The 21,739-nt window shown below is 34.7% G+C and overlaps 1 protein-coding gene and 1 long non-coding RNA gene across 3 annotated transcripts in view; one reads left to right on the forward strand and one right to left on the reverse strand.

Moving 5' to 3' along the window:
* LOC147071815 (uncharacterized) overlaps nt 1–21,739 on the forward strand; it is a 208,466-nt gene that overhangs the window by 102,189 nt on the left and 84,538 nt on the right. Inside the window, exon 2 of the long non-coding RNA XR_015070594.1 lies at nt 14,532–14,603. This is a non-coding gene — a long non-coding RNA (uncharacterized LOC147071815). The remainder of the gene's footprint in view (nt 1–14,531; nt 14,604–21,739) is intronic.
* Nucleotides 17,522–21,739, reverse strand: part of Lsm11 (U6 snRNA-associated Sm-like protein LSm11) — a 58,275-nt gene continuing 54,057 nt past the window's right edge. Inside the window, exons 3-5 of one of the 2 annotated variants that reach the window (XM_085946648.1) lie at nt 19,422–19,563; nt 18,256–18,508; nt 17,522–18,219 (exon numbers count right to left, since the gene is read on the reverse strand). In XM_085946648.1, coding sequence (XP_085802774.1) covers nt 17,667–18,219; nt 18,256–18,508; nt 19,422–19,563 — 948 coding nt within the window. In that variant the 3' untranslated portion in view covers nt 17,522–17,666. Of the gene's footprint in view, nt 18,509–19,421; nt 19,564–21,739 lie in introns of both variants that reach the window. The other variant, XM_085946647.1, reaches the window with a different exon arrangement.

A 21,739-nucleotide genomic window follows, 5' to 3' on the forward strand; every position in this document is an offset into this window, starting at 1 on the left:
TACATATTATGTATTTGAAATAACGTATTAGTTTACATATATTTAAGTTAATCCAATATTTCTCTACACTCCATGATCCTATATTACAACCACACAGAGAAGGTCGTTTCCCATTATTTTTATATTATTCTGTTCTGTGATTTTACGTAAAATTCCATACAAAATACGATTGCGTAAAACATAAAATGCGTTCGAAGCATTAGCGAAATTCAGACTAAATAATTTCCGAGTAATTGTAACAGAAATCGTTAAATACATTTATATAGATTACTTATTATATTTTCATACGCGGGCCATGCATTGAAACCTGGCAAACTAGCAAAAAACGAACGAATAATAAAAGATAGTCGAATATCTATGATTGGCAAAAATCGGAGAAAGCATATCAGCTACTGTACTGGGTCTCAGTAGATCACGAGATAAAAAAAACCACACGATTTTTGCTCAGTCAAAGAAATGAATGGCCAATTTTCTTTGGAAGCGTGGTCTATTGGAAAGTGGCCTGCGTTAATTACTCAACAAGGCATTGGCCGTCGGTTGGTATTACAGTAAACAAAATAACAATATTATCTATTGGTAATTTTAATGGGCGTGCAGTTCGGTAAATTGCATTAAAAATATAACAATCAGAAAATTTATAAAAAGGTTGAAAAATATTCCTTCAAATTTGACTTGCATGATAATTACAATAATAATGACAGAATTAGATAACATTATTATCAAGAGGTATAGTGACGAAGAGAGAGAGAAATATTAGTCGTAATAGTTAATTGAAGAAATTCAACGTTTACTTGTTGGAACCTAAATTATGATAAAATTAAAAATGTCAACACATAAATTTTATTTTAGAACGCTTGTTTGATGTATCGTATTTTTTATACGTGGTGAATACTTAGTGATACTTTTTATAAACACTTATTATTATTATGTTTATTATTTTTTAATATATACTTAACACATTTTACAAATTTAACAAATAGTTCAAACTATTTTTGTGTACGACTACTTTTTAGTCATCTCGGTCTCCAGTTATTCGTTGCCGCATACATCCGTCGAACTTAGTGAATTAGTTGATTCAGCAATGTGGTCTTTAATCCGTCTTGGGTATAACCGCTATGTGGCTGCATTTGTCCAGCGGTTGTCCACTCGCCGAGCGACATGTGATGTCCTGTGTCATTTCATCAGCTCAGCGACCTCTATCAGATCACTTCCTATTATCTGACTCCTTATCCATTGGTTTCGTTTGTGGTCTTTCCGCGCCATGCCCAACACACATGTTTCCATTCTACAATGCGTTTTTTTTCAGGTAAGTATGTACATTAAAAAATATCATCAAAAAGGCATCTATCCATCAATAGATCGGCAGTGATTGAATATTACTAGTAGGTATTTAAAATCCGTAATTACTACAAATCTTATATCTTCCAAAAAAATAAGCCTGGAATTCGCACGGATCTTATACGGAGTACCATTTTTAAAAACATTATTAATTTGTCGACGCCATAAAACAAAACAAATGAAAATAGCCCCACTGTCAATCACATTATGTTCTGAAAAAAATAGTTATTAATTACATTATACGTGCATATTATATTATATTGTGGTGGTTCCTTAAAATAAGTGCAAACATTTTGCTAAGCATGAAAAGGCTTTATTGGGAGGTTGGATGACTACATTAACTATTACCTCTCTCTTCTCTTCTTGTTTGTGCACTCATGGCTGAGGATCGTGACCACATTTAAATTTCGCCATCCTTTGAGCGACCAAGACTTTCCATTCTTCTCGATCTTCCGCTTCTCTCAGGGCAGAATGGATGGTGCCCTCAGTCAGCTCTTTCACTTGGTCGCTCCATCGCGCAGATGCTCTTCCTCTGCTTCGCCTTCCCTGGAGGCTACCCAAAACTACCAGTGTCTCCAGGTTGTCGCGCCTGACAATATGTCCAAAAAATTGCAGAATTCTTCTCAGACATATCGTCGAGAGCCGTTCCTTTATCTTCAGTCTCTGGATGATTGACTGGTCCGTCCTGTGCTCCGTCCAAGAAATGCGAAGCATTCGGCGCCAACACCACATCTCAAAGGCTTCAATTGCCTTCCGTTCTCTTGCCTTCAGGGTCCACGACTCGACTCCGTATAGGAATATCGAGAACACTAATGTTTGCACAAGCATCATTTTTGTGGCAATCGAAATTCACCGATCCTTCCATAATATAGTGGTAAGGCCAGGTAAGGTAAATTAGGTAAGGTATTACTAATTGTGGAAATATCACTATTTTCTAGCCAGTGGTAAAAATGTGATAATGGTATTAGGTACCAATTTTATAGGGGGACTTTAGGCAATATTATTTATATTATTTTACATGTGGCACGTACTTAAATTATTATAGATGCCAGCACAAAGTTCCAAATGATGAGCAAGAATTTTTCGTATATCTTTAGATTGGTTTTCTACCCAGTTGTGTATATCATTATGTTCATCTCTCTTTTAAGTAGTTATCAACTAATAATGATGACCGACCACCAAAGAATTTTAAGCTATTACAAAAGGGTCACTATATAGATCTTCACTTCATAAAAATATTTACCCATATGAGATGTTAATAAATTAGTTTTAAAAATGACAAGACATTGATATTCACTTGAAGTGGACAAATCAACTTTCCTGCACCATCTTCCGATGATTGGATCGATTTTTATATAAGTATTTTTTTCGTTGATATTGTTTATTATGTACAAGGGACTGGGATTATTTATCTAATATCTGAATTAGACAATTACTGGGTGACTGCTAATTGGACTATTTCCATCTTAGCGCCGGTAATGATTCATGAAATACGTGAAGAATACCAAGTGGGTAATTAATACCCACCTAAACTAGAAAATATTGACGAGATATCGTTGTTGTTAATGCATTATGTACTGTGAAATATTGTTATTATTAATTAAATTGATATATCTACGACTTTCATTAGCCTTTACCGGGGCTGAGATGGCTATCATCCGGTTAGCAGTTATCGTATATGTTGGCGCACAAATTGTCCAAATCCTCTATTGTCAAGCATCTTAATACTTAGTATGTAGTGCTGAAGTAGAATACAATACCTTACGCATGGCCCCTACACCCCGAAGTGGCTCCCCAGGCCACGATGTTTGGCGGGCCGGGCCTACCAATCTATCTTCTAGAGGAGTGTTCCCCAAATGGGTTCCGTGGAACTCCAGGGTAAAATATAGGGTTCTCCGTGTTTTTTGGTATTTTTAGTTGAATCCACTTGAATTTAAGGCACTAGGCATCATATTATGAAGCACTGATAGCGATCCCTTTTTGTGATGGCCAAGTAACATGTGACCCTTCGCCATATTGGATAAATAGTCATTTTTATTAGTCTAAAAATATAATTATAAAATTAAAATCTACCGACTATTTTTTACTAATAGAGCAAATTTGTGGTGTGTGTTTATCTCACGTGACTGGTCGACCCGCCACACCGGGCTCCTCCTAAACCCTGGCCCACAGGCTAGAGCCCTGTGAGCCAATAATTATATTGAACCAATTGTCAGGACACACATTGTAATATAATAATTATGACTACATAGTCAAATAAAATGTATAAACACCTAATTTTCTCGCAGTATATTTATCTACTCATAGTAAATAGGTACTTTTGAATAGCAGGGGTGAGCAAACTTTTTGGATGGAGGGCCGAATTCAAAAATTCAAAATGAGCGGCGGGCCGCAAGTAAAATACACATTTTTAGATATATACTATTTATTATCACGAAAAATAAACATTACAAAAAATAATGAGAAGAATGAAACTGTTGTACATTTTTTTTTAAATTCAGGTGTTAATTTTGTAGTTGATATTCTCAAAACTGCTTGTAAATGGGCATCGGAGATATTTGATCGTAAAGAATTTTTATTCACGTTCATGATCGAAAATGTTTGTTCACATATATAAGTTGATCCAAAAATAACGAACATTTTTCTTGCATAATCTTTAAGTTGGTCGAATTTGTCTGAATTAAGGGCATTGTAAAATTTGGAGATTTCTTCACGACGATGCAATTCTCTTAAATCATGTGAACAAACATTTTCGATCATGAACCTCAATAAAAATTCTTTACGATCAAATATCTTCGATGCCCATTTACAAGCAGTTTTGAGAATATCAACTACAAAATTAACACCTGAATTTAAAAAAAATGTACAACAGTTTCATTCTTCTCATTCATTTTTTTGTAATGTTTATTTTTCGTGATAATAAATAGTGTATATCTAAAAATGGTATTTTATTGCGGCGCGCCGCTCATTTTGAATTCTTGAATTTGGTCCTCCATCCAAAAAGTTTGCCTCCCTCTTGATCTATTCGGTAAGACTGGTAAGAGCCTCACGGGAATGTCGTATCTATGACGTTAAAAAATGCTCTCATAAATCCATATACATAAGTACAATTTATTATTTTAAACATTGTATAATAAGTATATAGGGGCGATTTTCTTTGACGCGACCCATTAGTCAGAAGATTTTAAATGGGGCCTAGAAACAGTTCAAATTATTACATTTTACCAAAATCATAAAAAGTGTATATTTTTCAAAAAATTACTTTTCAGATATTACGCAATACAACAAAATCCTCTCATCAAACACCAAAAGAGGCTTTAACATAACCCACTAAACGGACACATACCACTAATATTTTTTTTATCTGTCATCAGCAATGACATTATTAATGGACGACGCACCCAATACAGTAGCTAACAAGTAAATTCGCGCATTCGCATGTATAGGTAGACGTCACGCAATTTCCATTATGCGATATCACGCATCGGGAATTTATAGCAATATGACCTTTGTTGTAATGGCGTTAGAGCAGTGTTTCTAATGTCAATGTTCATTTGAGCGAACCCGTTCGAGCCGAACCATTTGGCAGACCCAACAAAAAGCATCAGGAATTTATAGCAATATCACCTTTATTGTAATGTTGTTAGAACAAATTATGCCATTCGGCAGACCCGACAATAAAGTGAGTGTCATTTTCTTTTCCAGATGATTCGTCCATATTATTGTCATTGGTCATCAGTGTTCACTGCCATATTCAGTAAAACATATTTTTGTTACCCACACGATTCTATTCTATTAAAGAAGTAGGTACATTGAAATTTGTGGTAAGTAGGTGGTTGGTTGTTGGAATTTATATCGTCACCCCAATACTACTACTAGATAACTTGATTTTTACTGTTTTAGATATTGATAGAAATATGATTCTACATTCCCTTCACTACAAAATAATACAACTAGGTAAGTCAGAAGTTAATGGGAATTGTATTAATTTTGTGTTTGAAAATATCAGATAACTTTAAAACCATAAATGCATAAAATAAATCAAATATATATCTACAATATTTTTTCATGCAATTGAACATTATTTAATTGTTCCCGCTTAAACAAGCACAATTTTCAATTTCTATTTTAAATAATTATTTTATTATAGCCTAGATTTATGTTAATGAAGTAAAGTTTAAATTTAATTTTCCCAACAATGACCAAATCAGAGCTATCTAGTTGTAGTATTGAGGTGACGATATATTTTCGATAAAAAAATCAGTGCCTCGGGCCTCCACGTCCCTAAACTCGTCACTGAAAATGAGAATGAGAGATAGGCAATGAATTGAAGTATAGGGACATAATAAGTGAAGCAAATGTTGTAGCAATTATTAATTTGTAATAATTTTATTATTTTGCTCTGTGATTTATTTTATTGTTTATGGTATTTTTTGCTTGGAATGCCCGTGCATAAATGACACCTTCTATATCTCCCAGTCGACAATTTGATAAGAGCATTAATGGCGAAGATTATCCACACTCTCTCTCTCCATGTGAATGCAATGTGCCAAACCTAATCTAAACATGACTAAAGTATTACTGAATTTAATGGAGTAATATAAGGTTTAATGACGGCTCCGCGGCCAGCAGCAGGACGATCACGAAGGTGCGGTTCCGCGAGCATGAGGCCGCTGCGCGTGCTGCTTCTCGCTCGGCAAGAAAATAATTTCACCTCCGAACGAAATATAATAATAATTCATTGTTCGCAATAAAGTCAGCAGTAACGATTTTATTTTCTTCTCGCTCCGTCGAAGAAGAAAGTGAACTTCGCGAGGCACTCGAGTGCAAGCCAGAGTGCCAGTGCATGTAACCGAGCGATGATTTTGTAATTTTATTTATTGTATTGTAAATAATACAAAATAATGCGTGTAAAAAGCAAAGTGTAATCACATGCGAAACATAAACACAGGGGCGCTGCATCCTTATGTAAAATCAGTGGCGAAGATTGCATACTAGGAGTAGGCGATTATTTAAAGCCTACCTTAAGAATTTTAAGAAGTCATCTATTTATTTTCAAAGTATCTGTCCATCCATCTTTAATAGGATTCACATACACATAGATATTGTCACAGTGTTACTAAACATGCAAATAAAGGCTTGCTATAATTCAAAGTTTTTGATTAAGTATTTACACCTGTCTGTTTAAATAATTATGAAATGGATGAGGCTTATACGGTAAAGCCTATCTATGTTTATATTATTTTACGCGAAAATGCAAGCTCTGACTGACGTAGCCGCATTTTTTAGGTCAAATTTGATTCCCTGGTTCGACAATACCTTTTTTATAAAATATCTTTTATAAAACAGTAAAATATATTATTTTATGTTCAGTAAATTGTATTGTAACAGTAAAATACTGAAACATTCAATTTAATTCACGAAAATATTGCTGTCCATACTCGCGATGGCCGAGCGGTTACCTCGTCGGCTTATAATGTCGTGGGTACGGGGTTCGAATCTCGGGTCTTCAAATTCATATGCTGTATAAATATTTTATTTAAGTATGGATTTATTAGGTCAAGTGGCTTACATGCATTTATCGTAAAATAAATTTTAAAAAATCTGTTAATACAACCTGTTCTCCGTGGAGGCCAATATGATCTTCTGAAGATCGAACATGGTAAAACATGGTGCACCGTGCACATCTGACGTGTATTAAAGAATGACTCCAATTATTAGCTACGGGCCTCTATACAAACTCAGCCTACGCAGACGTACTGGGACAATATAGTTATGTTCAAATGTGCAATCTATAAAGCTAACATTAAAGTTGAATGTGTCGTTGCTAAATGATTAAGTTTTTGATGTGTTGGTACCTAGTCTATTTCCAACGACAAACATCGACTTGTTCCCACACGCACCCCTTGCTGCGGCCCTGCACTCGGTACAAGAAGTTCAGAAACTTATACTAGCACCGTGCGGTATAAAAAGGCGCATGGTAGGCATAACAGGGAAAGATAATTGAACAAGAAAAAGATTCTTTTGATAATCGATCGAATTGATCTGTGAACGTGATAACGGTGATAACTCTGATAACATGTTAACTGATAACTGATAAGATAACATAGTGTTATTGAACCGTGCTATGAATGCCGTCTGCTGATAAAACCTGGTACACACTGGAAATTTCTGAATTAAAATTAATCAAAATATATATCTAGTACTAAATCCACATACGACTATGAATTAATTAGGTAGGTAGGTACTAACTATATAATATTTTGATTAATATAATGTCTTTCCAGCAATCCATCTTAAAGTGATTAATACAATCTAAAGTTAGACAAACAGGCATCTTAAAATAATTTTAAAATCTCTCAATTAAAAGTGCAGGTGTTGCCAAGATAAAACCTGAAGTTTGAATTATTATGTTACAAACGGAGTACATAATGCTACGAGGGTGGGTCAATAAGTCCTTAGAAAAGCCGACAGGTGGCGCGACTAGTACTGTAAGCGGTTTGTTTTCATGCAGCGGCACTACCGATTCAGTATGCTGCGAATTTTCAATCAGATTGGTCGGGTTGTTTTTTTTATTTTCGTACATTTAAAAAAAAAATTGCTTGTTTACAAAAATGGAGAAAATTGAGTTTAGAGCTGTTATTAAACATTTTAATATAAAAGGGTTAACAGCAAAGGAAATAAAAAATGAGTTGGATTTAGTTCACGGCATATCTGCTCCTTCACTTGCAACTATTTATAACTGGTTAAATGAATTTAAACGTGGTCGTACATCAACAAAGGATGAACCACGCTCAGGACGTCCTGTAGAGGTGACTACACCAGAAATGATCAACAAAATCCACGATATGGTGTTAAGTGACCAAAGATTAAAGTTGAGTGAGATAATTGAGGTTACAGGGATCTCAAAAGGTAGCGTCATTTCTATTTTACATGACAAATTGGGCATGAAAAAAGTTTCTGCAAGATGGGTGCCGCGTTTGCTCACAGTCGACAATAAACGCAATAGGGTGGTGGCCTTTAAAGCCCTGTTGTCGCTCATGCAACGCAATCCGGATGAATTTTTTCGTCGCTTTGTGACTGTAGATGAAACATGGATACACCACTATACTCCCGAGACGAAATAACAGTCAAAGCAGTGGATTGCAAAAGGCGAACCATGTCCAAAGAAGGCGAAAACCGTAAAATCAGCTGGTAAGGTTATGGCTACTGTATTTTGGGATGCACGTGGAATTATTTTCGTTGACTATTTGGAAAAAGGAAAAACAATAACAGGGGATTATTATGCATTTTGATTGGACCAGCTAAAAAACGAAATTGAAGAAAAACGGCCTCATTTAAACAGGAAAAAAATCCTCTTTCATCAGGACAATGCCCGTGTTCACACATGTTTACGATCAATGGCTAAAATTGAAGAATTGAAGTTCGAATTGGTCGACCACCCACCGTATTTGCCAGATTTAGCCCCCAGTGACTTTTTCCTTTTCCCAAACTTAAAAAAATGGCTAAGTGGACAACGTTTTTTTTCAAATGAAGAAGTCATCGATCGGACAAATGCTTATTTTGAGGACCTTCCGAAAACTTATTTTTCTGACGGTTTAAAAAATATTGAGAAACGTCTAACCAAGTGTATTGAGCTCCAAGGAGATTATGTTGAGAAATAAAAAAAAAATACAAAAATAAAAACTGTTTTAATGCTTTTTTCTAAGGAATTATTGACCCACCCTCGTATCTTAAACACAATATGTCCAGCCACGTGAAGCACCTCTTCATGATTAATTACTTCAATCACCGAGGGCTGTTGTGTCCGCTCAAGAACTCGCGTGTTTTAAACGCGATCGTGCCAATGCACCCCTAAGATTCGGCGACAATATCAATTAAGAATATGTACCGGTATTAGTACAGCTTTTCTGTCAATTTTCCGGACAAAATTATATTTCGCCCATAAACCGCCGTAGAGAAAGACCGTTTTTTAGCTTTTAAAACCGATATATCGGTATCAAAAAATACAGGGGTCCCGGTTTTAGGAATACCAGTATTGCAATACGTGCCAATTTTGGTTAATTACATCAATGTCCATGGTTATAAAAGTATTTTTTTTTTAAATACCAGCTCTATATTTTTAACTATTAAATCAACGAAGTTTACAATAATACCTTTTTATAGTGGTTACTTATTTTTAATTTGTTTTATGTGATCATTTATATTGATGAAGGATTAAAATTAAGGTTTAGTGCACGTATTGACGAAAGTTAAAAAAGATTTGAAAGATGCTTATAACCGCGGACATTTGATGTTCAAATAATTACAAGATAAAAAGAACTTTTTATATAAACATTTTTAAATTTTCTGTTGAATCATATAAACTTGACTTGACTAGCTTAAACGATCAAAAAATTTGTACTTGATAGAAATAATACTGAAATGTCATTTTGACATGTCATATTGATTTCCATAGTAACGCACGTATATATTAATAATTTAGTTGCTAGGACCCCCTTCAACCAATAATGGTGTCGAAATAACTTTTCATACAAAACAAAATTAACTGAAATTGAATTCAATTCTACTTAATACTTTGGACGCTGAAGACGCACATGCGCGTAATGACCAGGCGGCTGATCGATGATGATGATATTGATTTCCATAGTAACGCACGTATATATTAATAATTTAGTTGCTAGGACCCCAGACCCCTAGCAACCAATAATCGTGTCGAAATAACTTTTCATGCAAAAAGTTTCAAATGTCTAGCTAGTCGGGAAATTAGTTAAAAATCGATTGCAAGATTTGTACCGGACAAATAAGAATACGAGCTAATAAAAACGTTGTAATAATAAAATACAGCTTTATTCGCAATTTCAATAGACGACGAAAACAATAATACCCTTTTACGTTAATAATGTATTCTATATGATTTTGATTATGATTATAAATCACACTAAAAAAGTTATGAACCGACGATTAACGATATCATGCAATACTTACCATGCGATAACGAACACGAATACTAGTTACATTAATATGTAAATTTCAATTCGATTTCAAATTTTTTTAAACATATTGTTGACATTACAAATTATAAGTTTAAGACGTTCACAACATTACATGAAACATTATTATAAAGAAGAAATGTAATAAAAACGATAAACATGAAAATATAAAAAGAGAACATAATATAAACATACAAAAGCAGTGAAAATACAATATTATACATATATAGAAGTTCAAAGAAGTACACCGAGTTTGCTAAGGAGACCATATTTTAAGAATTTATAAAATAGCGTCCACCTAAACTCACCTCACGCAAGTGGAATATATCAACATCCGAAGCAATTTGGTTGAAGTTATCTCCCTCCCAATTGGCAGGTTGGTTCTGAACTTTGGGAGAATAAACAACTGATGCTCTCTGTTTCTAAGATAGTTATCAGGAACACACAGGTCAACACTGACCAGAAAGTCAGAGTTCTCATTTATACCTCGTATAAGTCGAAAAAAATACGTAGATAAATAAAGATCTCTGCTAAATTCCATACCAATCCAAAATAAACCTTGAATGCTGTATTTTCGAATGACATGTCATATTATTATGATGCAATCAATATCCTTGCGAGTATGCGTTCCTTCCTCTCGCTCTGGTAGAGAGTATCCTCGATTACCTATGTAGGTAGGTAGGTGGTACCCTCGTGTGGTACTTGGGTTCTTTAATAACTACCTACCTATACAGTAAACGTAAAGTATGGAGAGGTCCTTAACCTTGGTTGTGGGTCGAGCGTTCACTCACACTTCTCGAGGAGCGTGCTGTTTGTTCACGTCTTACTTTATATATTGAAGAGTGAAAGCTGACAAATTTTAACGTCTCTTACAAAATAACTTTTCCATATAAAAAATGTCTCTTGAATAAAATAAAATTTAATCCTTTTGATAGACAGCAACTAAGTAAAATAATATTAGGTTTTTACCTGGAAATAATTCTCCTAAATGGGCAGTTTTGCATGTGCGTAGTGCAAGTGCTCAATCACCAAAAAATAATGCTCATAATAATTACCATCATATCTTGGCTATAATTTTATAGTTCTGTATGCAGCATGGCCCCCACATCCTGAAGCGAGCCCCCAGACTATGGTGTTTGGCGCCCCCCCCCCTACCTATCGCTAAGGGTAAAGGCAGTTTGACGCGCTGCAGTAGCGTTTTCCAAATCAGATCACCGTTCAGATATAATGGTAAAGCAGTATATACGGCCACCATCTTGGATAATAGTGGCCGATTTTTAAATTTTCAGTCATATCTCATTCGTGGCTAGAAATGTCAAAAATAGTACATTAACCATTATAATAAGATTAATTTTTTCATCGTATTTGCAACGTTTGCCCAGGTGTAGTTTGTAGTAAATTTTGATTTAATTTATCTTCATTTGTTTTTTGGAATGACGTTATCAAAATAAATGATGAATGCCCTACCTATCGGAACATGACGGTTGAAATATTTTTTTGAATAATGTGGGGTAAGTGTATTAATATTAATATTGTGTTTTATAGTACAATACCTTTTCATGAAGAATTGATAGTAGTTAATACCATTACAGTGATGTAAATTTAGTTTGACACGAGATTTAACCGCTCGTCATAGCTAAGTGGAAGTTCTTGTAGTTGTCGTCCACTGGTCGAATTCAAATTCAGTTAAATTTGAACATTAACATGTTGTCTACGTAACAGACTGGTAACACATAGAACATCCCTCATACTCATAAAATTTCTTGGCAACGTAAATCTTTCATTTCTTAGAGGATTGCGGTTTTTTTTCTTTTTGTTTGTGTTCATTTAAAGACGTGAAATAGTTTGTCGTAAAATGTCTCTCGTGGATTGATGGATAGCGCAGCGCCTATCACAGAGGACAGCCACAGTTCCAAATTCCTTCGCGCGCTATCAATATTAACCGTGAGATAACAAGGCCTTTGATCATGCCGCCGACGTAACAACTGATGAGCGAACACTTGGATTGGCATCTCTAACTTACAACGTATGTTTTAGCACCTTTCATATTAAATGAATTGATAGAATATATGAATACAAATATCGTAATTTTACAATAACCAGATACTGTGAATTTGATCAAAATATCACTCGCGTGGGCGGAAGGTTCCCCAAAACAGGAACCTAACACAAACATACCCCCAATTCAAATCCACACCGCACCACATCTGGTCTTAATCAGGAGTAACACTTAGTTGTGATATGAGGCATTTATCTCGGTCGTACATGAAAATCATTTCACTTGGGACATGGGCATAAATCAAAACCGCCGGAAATATTGCAACTCTCTCGACCATGCCGGGGCAGTGATGCACACGACTGGCCGAAACGAATGAAAAACAGCATCTACACGTGCGTCGATGGATACAATTTTTTTTTGCATCGTCGTCATGTGCGGCAGTACCTACATTAAGTTACACGTGTTTTGTGAATGGCAACGAAATCACGTCGACAAAATTATCTGTTTTTTGATTCGATCTGTTATTTCAGATTTTTTAAAGTTTGAATTTCTACAATACATTGGGGGATTCTGGATAGATTACGAGGAAGTTTCTTCACAGATGTTTTACGAGAAATTGTTGTTAATCATTCGCTCATCCTATCTCTCCACCACGAATTGACAGTTAACGGCATTAAATAAAAAAATAAACATATAAAAAATAAGGCAGTTTGTTAATTTGTCAAGACGTGGGATTCGAACGCGCGACCGAATAGAGGAGAATCTGCGACTAGTCCATTGTGGATGATTGACATATTTTTTACTTCTACCTACGTGTAATGTACCTACATTGAACTAATCTTTGATATGTCGTTTTTAAAGAAAGCATTTTACATTATATTCACTCCCATACGATTCTATCGGAACCACTCAGAGATAGCTCTCACTTACTTTTACCATTAAATTTCTATCGACGGTCACTTTTCCGCGGCGATTACCACACTACACGCACGCACACAACCACAGCCAACCACACAACCACACGCAAAAGTATTAAATAATACATATACCTATTATTGCATGGCATGATGGGAGTGAAAGAATCGCGGGCGCCGACCCCGTGACGTCACGGCTGGCTCTGTGACGTCACGGAGTCCTGAAATAGAGCCGCGATTGTGTGCGTGCTTTTTATGCACGTGCAGCGGCCGTGTGTGAATGCACAATGCCGTGAGAGTGTGTGCATAGGATTACATCAAGTGGTTTTCCATTTTGATAGTGTGCATATTTTGTCGACCCGTTCGTGTGGTCTGTAAGTCGGGATGCCGGACGGTAATGGGTTATACATTGTTGCAATATAAATTGTATGTGAACACTTGTACGAAGGTAAATTGAGGGAAACCGTAAGGTCGATTCACAAATTGCAGTAGGTATAGTAAAACACAATGGCATTTTATTGATCAGCTCTTTTCCGAAGTGGTAAATTGTTATTCAAATTATTTGATAATGACTACGGTTGCCACATGCTAATAATGTTGCTCTTTTTTTATTCATCAAAAAAATCGTACAAATTACTTAAATAATTCTCTGCTATTATTTGTGAAGCGACCTAATTAATGGTTTCGACGTCCACCGCCATCTTTAGATTAATAAAGCCTGAGCATAACTTTTTGCACAAGCAACGAGTGGTCCACTTTTCAGCTCTCAAAATGAGATCCCAGATTACTTGACATATTGATTCGCCCTTTCTCGTTTCAAATTGAATTATAAAATTTCTCATATAAAATATAACTTATCAGTGTTATTAATAAATAATATACATTCCTGTTATTTATCAGCTGTCAAAATCAGACTAGTCCTTCACACATAAACCGGTGGTAATATCGATTTCCAAAAATATGTAGCATTGATCTATGCATTACATTTGTAGAAGGTGTGTTAATGCTAGTGTATTATTTATCATGTAACTCATCTATCCAAATCAAACCATTCCCTGTGTGAACACGACAGACGTGTCAGTATGAGCACTATATAGAACAATGACAGGTCATCCATCGACAACAACGGGAGGGGCGGAAAAAGTAGGACCAGTCGTAGTGCATGTATCGGCTTTCTACTTGAGTCGGCAATGTTTCGACCCATTTCCATTCGTACAAAAAAGTCAGACTTACTAAGTGTCGTTATAGTAGGTATATTATTAATCTTGTTTCTTATTTCATTTACAGAGTTTCTCAACCAGTGGCTACGATAACGCCCTCCGTCGTGAACGGTAGGAGCGTAGTTAAAAGGCGTAAAAGGTTTGTCTATTTGATTATCATAAACAGTATATTAGGTATAGTATGTAGTATCGAGGTGCAATCTGACAAAACAAAGTGGATTTAAAAAAAAATACTATCTGGTATAAACATGTGGATTTCATAGTTCTAAAAACAAGAATAATATAACATAACAATAGAATATACGCTTTATAACTTTGCACTCCGGCTCTAGGAAGAAAATGATGTACTTACCTAATATTTATTCTATTTTTTTTACATACGAGTATATTATATATATATTTATTTATTAGTAGATAGTAGATACATATTATATTAATATAAGTGAATATAATTTTGATCTAATCTTATGCGAGGTAATCAGGCGAAGAGATGTATCAGTGTTGTAAAAAGTGCAGTTACAAAACGTATACCTACTTACTTTCGGTGATTATTAATTTACTTAGTTATTTTTAGAACATTCGAAGATATTGTAATATATATTTCCTATTCCATAATCCCATGCGAATTAGGAAATTATTAATGTTATTTTTTGAGACTTAAACTAATCATTGTCTTAAAAATACACCTCTTTACTTGACAGGTTATTTTCTTTTTTTAAACTCATATAAAACTAGTAGTATCTAAATTCCCACCATTCAACATTTTCAATCCCGGGCTAGTTAATCCTAACTAACATAACGTCCATCCAATGCAAAAGGACCACGAGTGCTAAAATCTTGATTTTCTGTTTTAAATGCAAAAATAACTGTAAGATTCATATAATTCTACTGTAAAAATACCAGAAGTTTATGGGGGGACATGCTCAGCGTAGGTCAAAATGGAGCTTTTATTCTATTTTCAAAGCATGATCCTGGACATTCCTTAAACGTTGTAGATAATCTATTTATATAATTTTGAAGCCTTATTATCCTTTTTTTTCACGGTTTTATAAATCTGTTTAAAAAATAATAAATGTAAAAAATCTTAACACCACAGCACATTTATGTACTGAAATATGACTATATTCTAAAACATTGGAGCGAGAGGTTTAAAAGAATACTATGTTATGTAATAAAAATACTTTATGCAGTCATCAAATGTTTAAAATAAATATAAGGCTTCAAAATTATATAAATAGATTATCTACAACGTTTAAGGAATTTCCAGGATCATGCTTTGAAAATAGAATAAAAGCTCCATTTTGACCCACGCTAAGCACGTCCGCGAAAACAAAAAGAAAGTAAGTATCTTCATATTCGAGATATTTCGTGTTTAACCTGTATTTTAAGTAGAAGCACTTTGCAGTTATGGTCCTTTTGCATTATGTGGGCGATAATATAAGTACTTCAATGTAGGTGAAAATTTAATTTTAAATATAAATACAACCCACTACTATTATATCCATCATCATGAACTATCAATTTTATTCTTGGTGGAAAGAAATTGTATAAATTAAAATAAATATATATTATGTAGTTAGTACGTAGTGTGTAGATTCCACTTCAAAATGACGTCTCAACTATTCAGAACGTTCTATTGATTCGGACGAAACCGGTCCTGTGAAATAAGTATCCACTACGAGTACAACGTAGTGTTTTTTTATTGATAGCATAAACTAAACTATCATTGAGGAAAACGACAATTATTGTTTTGTATTTTTTTTATTAAATAGAAATAATAAAGTTAAAAAAAACAAAATGACAATACCTTGAAAAAATTGAAAGGTACTTAATATTCTTATTCATATAAAAACTACTTAAGAATAAATTTTAATATTCTTGTAGAAAACAATGACGGTGGGTATGTACGTTATAATTAGGGAATCCAATCCCGAGACAAAATTCTGATCCCGGGATTTGCATTTTTTTCCATTGTTATTATAAAAATTTTATATTTACAAATAACATTGATAAAATCGGTCAAAAATAAATCTAGTATAATTTATACTATTGAAGACATTTATTGTTAATATTGTATACGTTCAATATTGGAAATACACAAGTTTAATGGAGTAAATAATATTGTAATATAAATAATAATGTGAATTTAATATGAGATTGCTGTTTCTGATAGTAAAGACATAATGAATGGATTAGCGAGATTTAAAATAGTAAAGCAAATAATCATGGCGTACGTATGGCCTTTCCGCATCATAAATCTAATTAGTCAGCCAAATATGAAACTGCCGTAAAACGTATGATATCATGGTAGAATTACTTTGTTAAAAGTGCGAAGCATTGTTTTTTTCCAATCTTTCTCATTTTAAATAATTCATGTGAAAAAATAAAATGAATCGGCAACCTACACATGGGTATAAATCAAACTTCATTCAAACTCAGTTTATTTCTAATGTAGTTATTTTTTATTAAAAGTATTTTTTCCGTTTTATTTTCGCTTTTATTTTATTTTCCATAAAAATTGATAAAAAATCAATCCCGAAATCCCGGGTTTATGTTTATCAATCCCGGGATTCATAGGTATCGAAAATAGCTCGGGATCCCGGGATTGGAATCCCTAGTTATAATTACATATAATCAATTGGAAAGCTTAATGCATATACGGCCAAGATCTCTAGTTAAATAAATAAGCAAATGGATTGTTTTTACACATAGATATAGGTACTAATGAATAGTTTTTCAGAGAATACAATATATAAGCCGATTCAGAACGTGAAATTCTACCATTTCTATGTGTGAACGAATAAACATTGTATAAAAACTGTTTGTGAACATTTTTTCCACGTTTTTTGTACTTTGTCGCGGATGGAAATTATTGATTACTTGATCTGAACTATGCACAAGAATCGAAAGCGGCGAACACACTATGCTACCTATTTTTTTTTTCAAAAGGGACGAACTGTCCTAAAACCGTGATGATCAAACGCTAACGATAAAAATACAACAGCATTTTCGGGTAGTGTGCCATTGCCCTAACTCTCGGCACAAACAATCATCAAATAAAAAAATAAACATATTGATAAATAATGATTCTGATATTTTGAGAGAGTTTTGAATAATGACAGGCGAAACACCGTTTAATCAATTATGTATTGCCCTAAACTCGCATAGGCAGTTGCCCAATTCACATCTCGAAGTGAAGTAGTCAGAACATTTTATTTAAGTCCAATTCTATTGGATCCATATCCTTGGGCGGGGCCTTCAAGGCGTCAGGCATCGTAGGCTCGGGCAGATGTTTCAAGGTGTCCGACGTCGTAGGCTCCGGCGACTGCTTCAAGGCGTCCGGTATCGTAAACCCGGGCGAGTGCTTCAAGGCGTCCGGCGTCCTAGGCTCGGGCGGGTGCGTAAAGGCGTCCGGCGACTGCTTCAAGTCGTCCGGTATCGTAAACCCGGGCGAGTGCTTCAAGGCGTCCGGCGTCCTAGGCTCGGGCGGGTGCGTAAAGGCGTCCGGCGACTGCTTCAAGGCGTCCGGTATCGTAAACCCGGGCGAGTGCTTCAAGGCGTCCGGCGTCCTAGGCTCGGGCGGGTGCGTAAAGGCGTCTGGCGACTGCTTCAAGGCGTCCGGTATCGTAAACCCGGGCGAGTGCTTCAAGGCGTCCGGCGTCCTAGGCTCGGGCGGGTGCGTAAAGGCGTCCGGCGACTGCTTCAAGGCGTCCGGTATCGTAAACCCGGGCGAGTGCTTCAAGGCGTCCGGCGTCCTAGGCTCGGGCGGGTGCGTAAAGGCGTCCGGCGACTGCTTCAAGGCGTCCGGTATCGTAAACCCGGGCGAGTGCTTCAAGGCGTCCGGCGTCCTAGGCTCGGGCCGGTACTTCAAGTCGTCCGACATTACCAGCTCCGTGTGGTATTGCTGTACTAGCACGACATGCTCTCCCCTCATCATCAACTGTGGCACGTGACGTTCGCAGGTTTCGACGCCGCGCCCTGAGCACCTCACCTGCATCGCTGGCGCTTTAATCGTAAGCCGGTTCATTGTGACAGCGAGGTCCACTGTAATCAAAATAAAATATTTTAAAAACATTTAATGGAGTTTCAAAGTTGAAAGAAATAGTAAACATGTTAGTTATTTTTTGTATTTTTAGTTCACATTTCATAATAATATTCATATTATAATTATTGCATGACCGGTTTCTATGGCACATATCTCCACCAAGAAATAAGGGATGAAAGAAAAACTGGCAAAATATAAATAATATGCGAAAGCACAAGTCATAATATTGACGCAATGTTAAGATTTATCAGTTCTCAATTTATGAAATATGAAGACTTTCATTTGAATACTTTGAATGATGATCTATTCAATAATAGAATATCATCACCATTCGATCAACTTTCATCAATTGATTTTTATACATCGTAGTAGATTTTGTAGGCAAAATGGAGTGGAGGACGTGTTTTCTGAAGTCGCTCAAGACTCAGATTCGGTCGGCAAATGAAAAATATATCCTTAATTAAGACGCCGAGTATTAAATGAGTAAGTACGTGACACATATTTAAAACATGAGGTAGAAGCATTGATATAGTATATCAATGGGTAGAAGCAGTTTTCACACCACCACAAACTTATTTTTTACCAATAAAACATATTTTGTTCAAATATGTACCTGCATTGTATGAAAAGTTGTAACAATTTTTATTCCTAACGTAACAAGACTATTCGAAATAATAATATGTTGTAGGCATATATTTAATATAGGTACCTTATGTAGGTAGTTATGTAGAATTTACAATCGCATACATAATATTTAATTTTGAATTTGAAGTCGATTTACTCAAATTTGTCACCGATGCACACAATTAACGTGTTAATTTGCATTTGAAAAGTAATTAGCAAAAACACAATTTTGTGCGGCCCGTAAGCTATGGGTTTTAAGTATCCTAATACTGTGTTACTATTTCTCACCGATTCCTGCAGGGACTTTCTTCTTCTTTCTTCTGGTCCACACTTCTGTTACGTCAGACATTGCCAAATTCCAGTGTTTGTCAAACGCCTGAAGGAAACCGGAGCAATAACCTCGTATAGTTTTTTCATTTCTTGTAACAACCTGTGAACGTTAATAAATTAATTAATAACGTCGCAATTCAAATTGACAATGTAGGTACTATTATGGTGAAAAATCCTGGAATAGATAATATAGAATAGTAAGATATTTAGAAATTTTTAAAACTTAATTATTTGCGTGATATTACAAAAAAAAACATTAAAAAACACTTTAAATGTTTTCAACCTAGTAAATACGTATGTACATTTAGTTATATCTATATCTAAATTTGATTCTACACAGTAAAATAAAATAATATGAAAAGTAAAAAATCCTGTGTAGGTATTTAAAAAAGATTCTGAAACCGACGCTTTATTGCATAAAATAATGTTGTTACGTGCGCAACTTTGGCCGAAAATTGAAACCTTTCGTCGGTGTGTTTTAATTGATTTATTGTTTTTCGCTGAAAGCTTTAAAACAGCGTAGCTAAAGCCATAATATAGCTTTTATTATACCCCTTCTAAAAATACTAGCCCTTTCTGGACCGCGCTACCTGCGCGATATTGTGACAACATTACTTTCTTCTTTTTAGACAGTTTATTTTACCCTTTTATTTTCAATAATTGATGCTGAATTTTGTATTTTTAGTGTTTTACTCTCAATTCTCGGTAAAAAAAAAAAAATGGTTACTTGCCATCAATTCTACCTTGAAATCAATCTACGACAAGAGCGTGATTGTACAAATCTACCCTAATGCTACCTACATAATATCATACATTTGAAATAATTTACGGTACAAGTGGGTTAATGTGAAGCCAGGCGGGAACCGTGCTAATTTTCATAGCCGATTTTGGCCAAGTTCATGACTTCACGATTAAAAACCAAACCTAACCTAACTTCCTAACCTAACAAATTTGCTCATAAAGATTATAATATTTTGTTAATCTATTTAAAATATTTATATTATAGAATACTAATAGAACACAGTAGATGATTGATTAATGATTATCATTATAGAAGTAGAAAATGTACAAACATGACAGTGTATTTTTTAAAATTTAAACATTGATATTATGGTTGTGGTGCTATGATAGTTAACTCGTATTCGGAAAATTTTGGCCGTATCACAGTTTACCGTGAGATGTTCTATCATTAATACACGTGAGCATTGAGATCAAATTCATCTCTGAATAAAAACACATACTTACGTAATAAAAATCAGCGGACAAAGGCAGAAGGAATCAAAAGAAGGAATAAGGTTATCTTAAGTATCAAAGTCGTACATTCCTATCAAATATTAAACTAATGCTCTCATTGCATAACACTGGATTTTTGGCCATTTTTGAACATCTTAATGCTGCACGATCATCTCATAACGGTACGACAGCTCACGGTGAACTGTGATATAACGTCGAAATGTAAAACGTACACTTTACACGTAACCTAAAACAACGGTTTACCAGGGTCCGTACCACAGAACAGATATTATTTCTGAGTTCCCTGGTCCGTACATAGAAGTTCTATAACCTATCTATATCATAAAATAAACTGATTATATTGTTTATTTACAGTTGTATATAGGTTACAGGACAGCTAACCTCCAAATGTAATTTAAAAATACATAATAGGTACTATTATTATAGTATGTATGTAGGTAGTTAAAAAACTACATTGAAATATTGACGATTGTTTAAAAAAAAATACCATGTCTGATCCTAAGGTGATAAATTATTTACTTATCGAATATTATAAATCAAATATTTACAAAGTTTTTATAGAAGCATAATATTTGTCTATTGATTCAGTAATGACAGTAGTCATAATAAAGACATTATTAATTTCTCATATAACGGCAAAAACTAACTAACTACCCACTAAGCAGAAAATAATTAACTAATACCTACGTACTTAATTAACTCGATTCAGTTTACACTGTGGCCTGACTACCGGAAGATAAAAATACAATGTAACCAACATTAGCGAGGAATAAAGAGACGTCTGATGGAGAAAGTGAAATCGGGCGGATTGAAATTCGATTACATTAGATTATTGATATCAAATCTTTACTCAATCAAGATGGACGTAATAGGTTTTGATTGAGAGATTGCCAACACACATAGCGGTATTTATTCTCATAACATTTTTATTCCCGCTCCGCGTAAGTCACAAACGTCAAACGTCAAGTAGAGTTTGATAACTATTAGTTAGAATTTATAATAATTAATGGATAACTACAGTT

The sequence above is a fragment of the Rhyacophila brunnea genome, unplaced genomic scaffold, assembly GCF_057557595.1.
Source record: "Rhyacophila brunnea isolate RB1 unplaced genomic scaffold, BYU_Rbru_1.0 scaffold_2, whole genome shotgun sequence".
Classification (NCBI taxonomy): domain Eukaryota; kingdom Metazoa; phylum Arthropoda; class Insecta; order Trichoptera; family Rhyacophilidae; genus Rhyacophila; species Rhyacophila brunnea.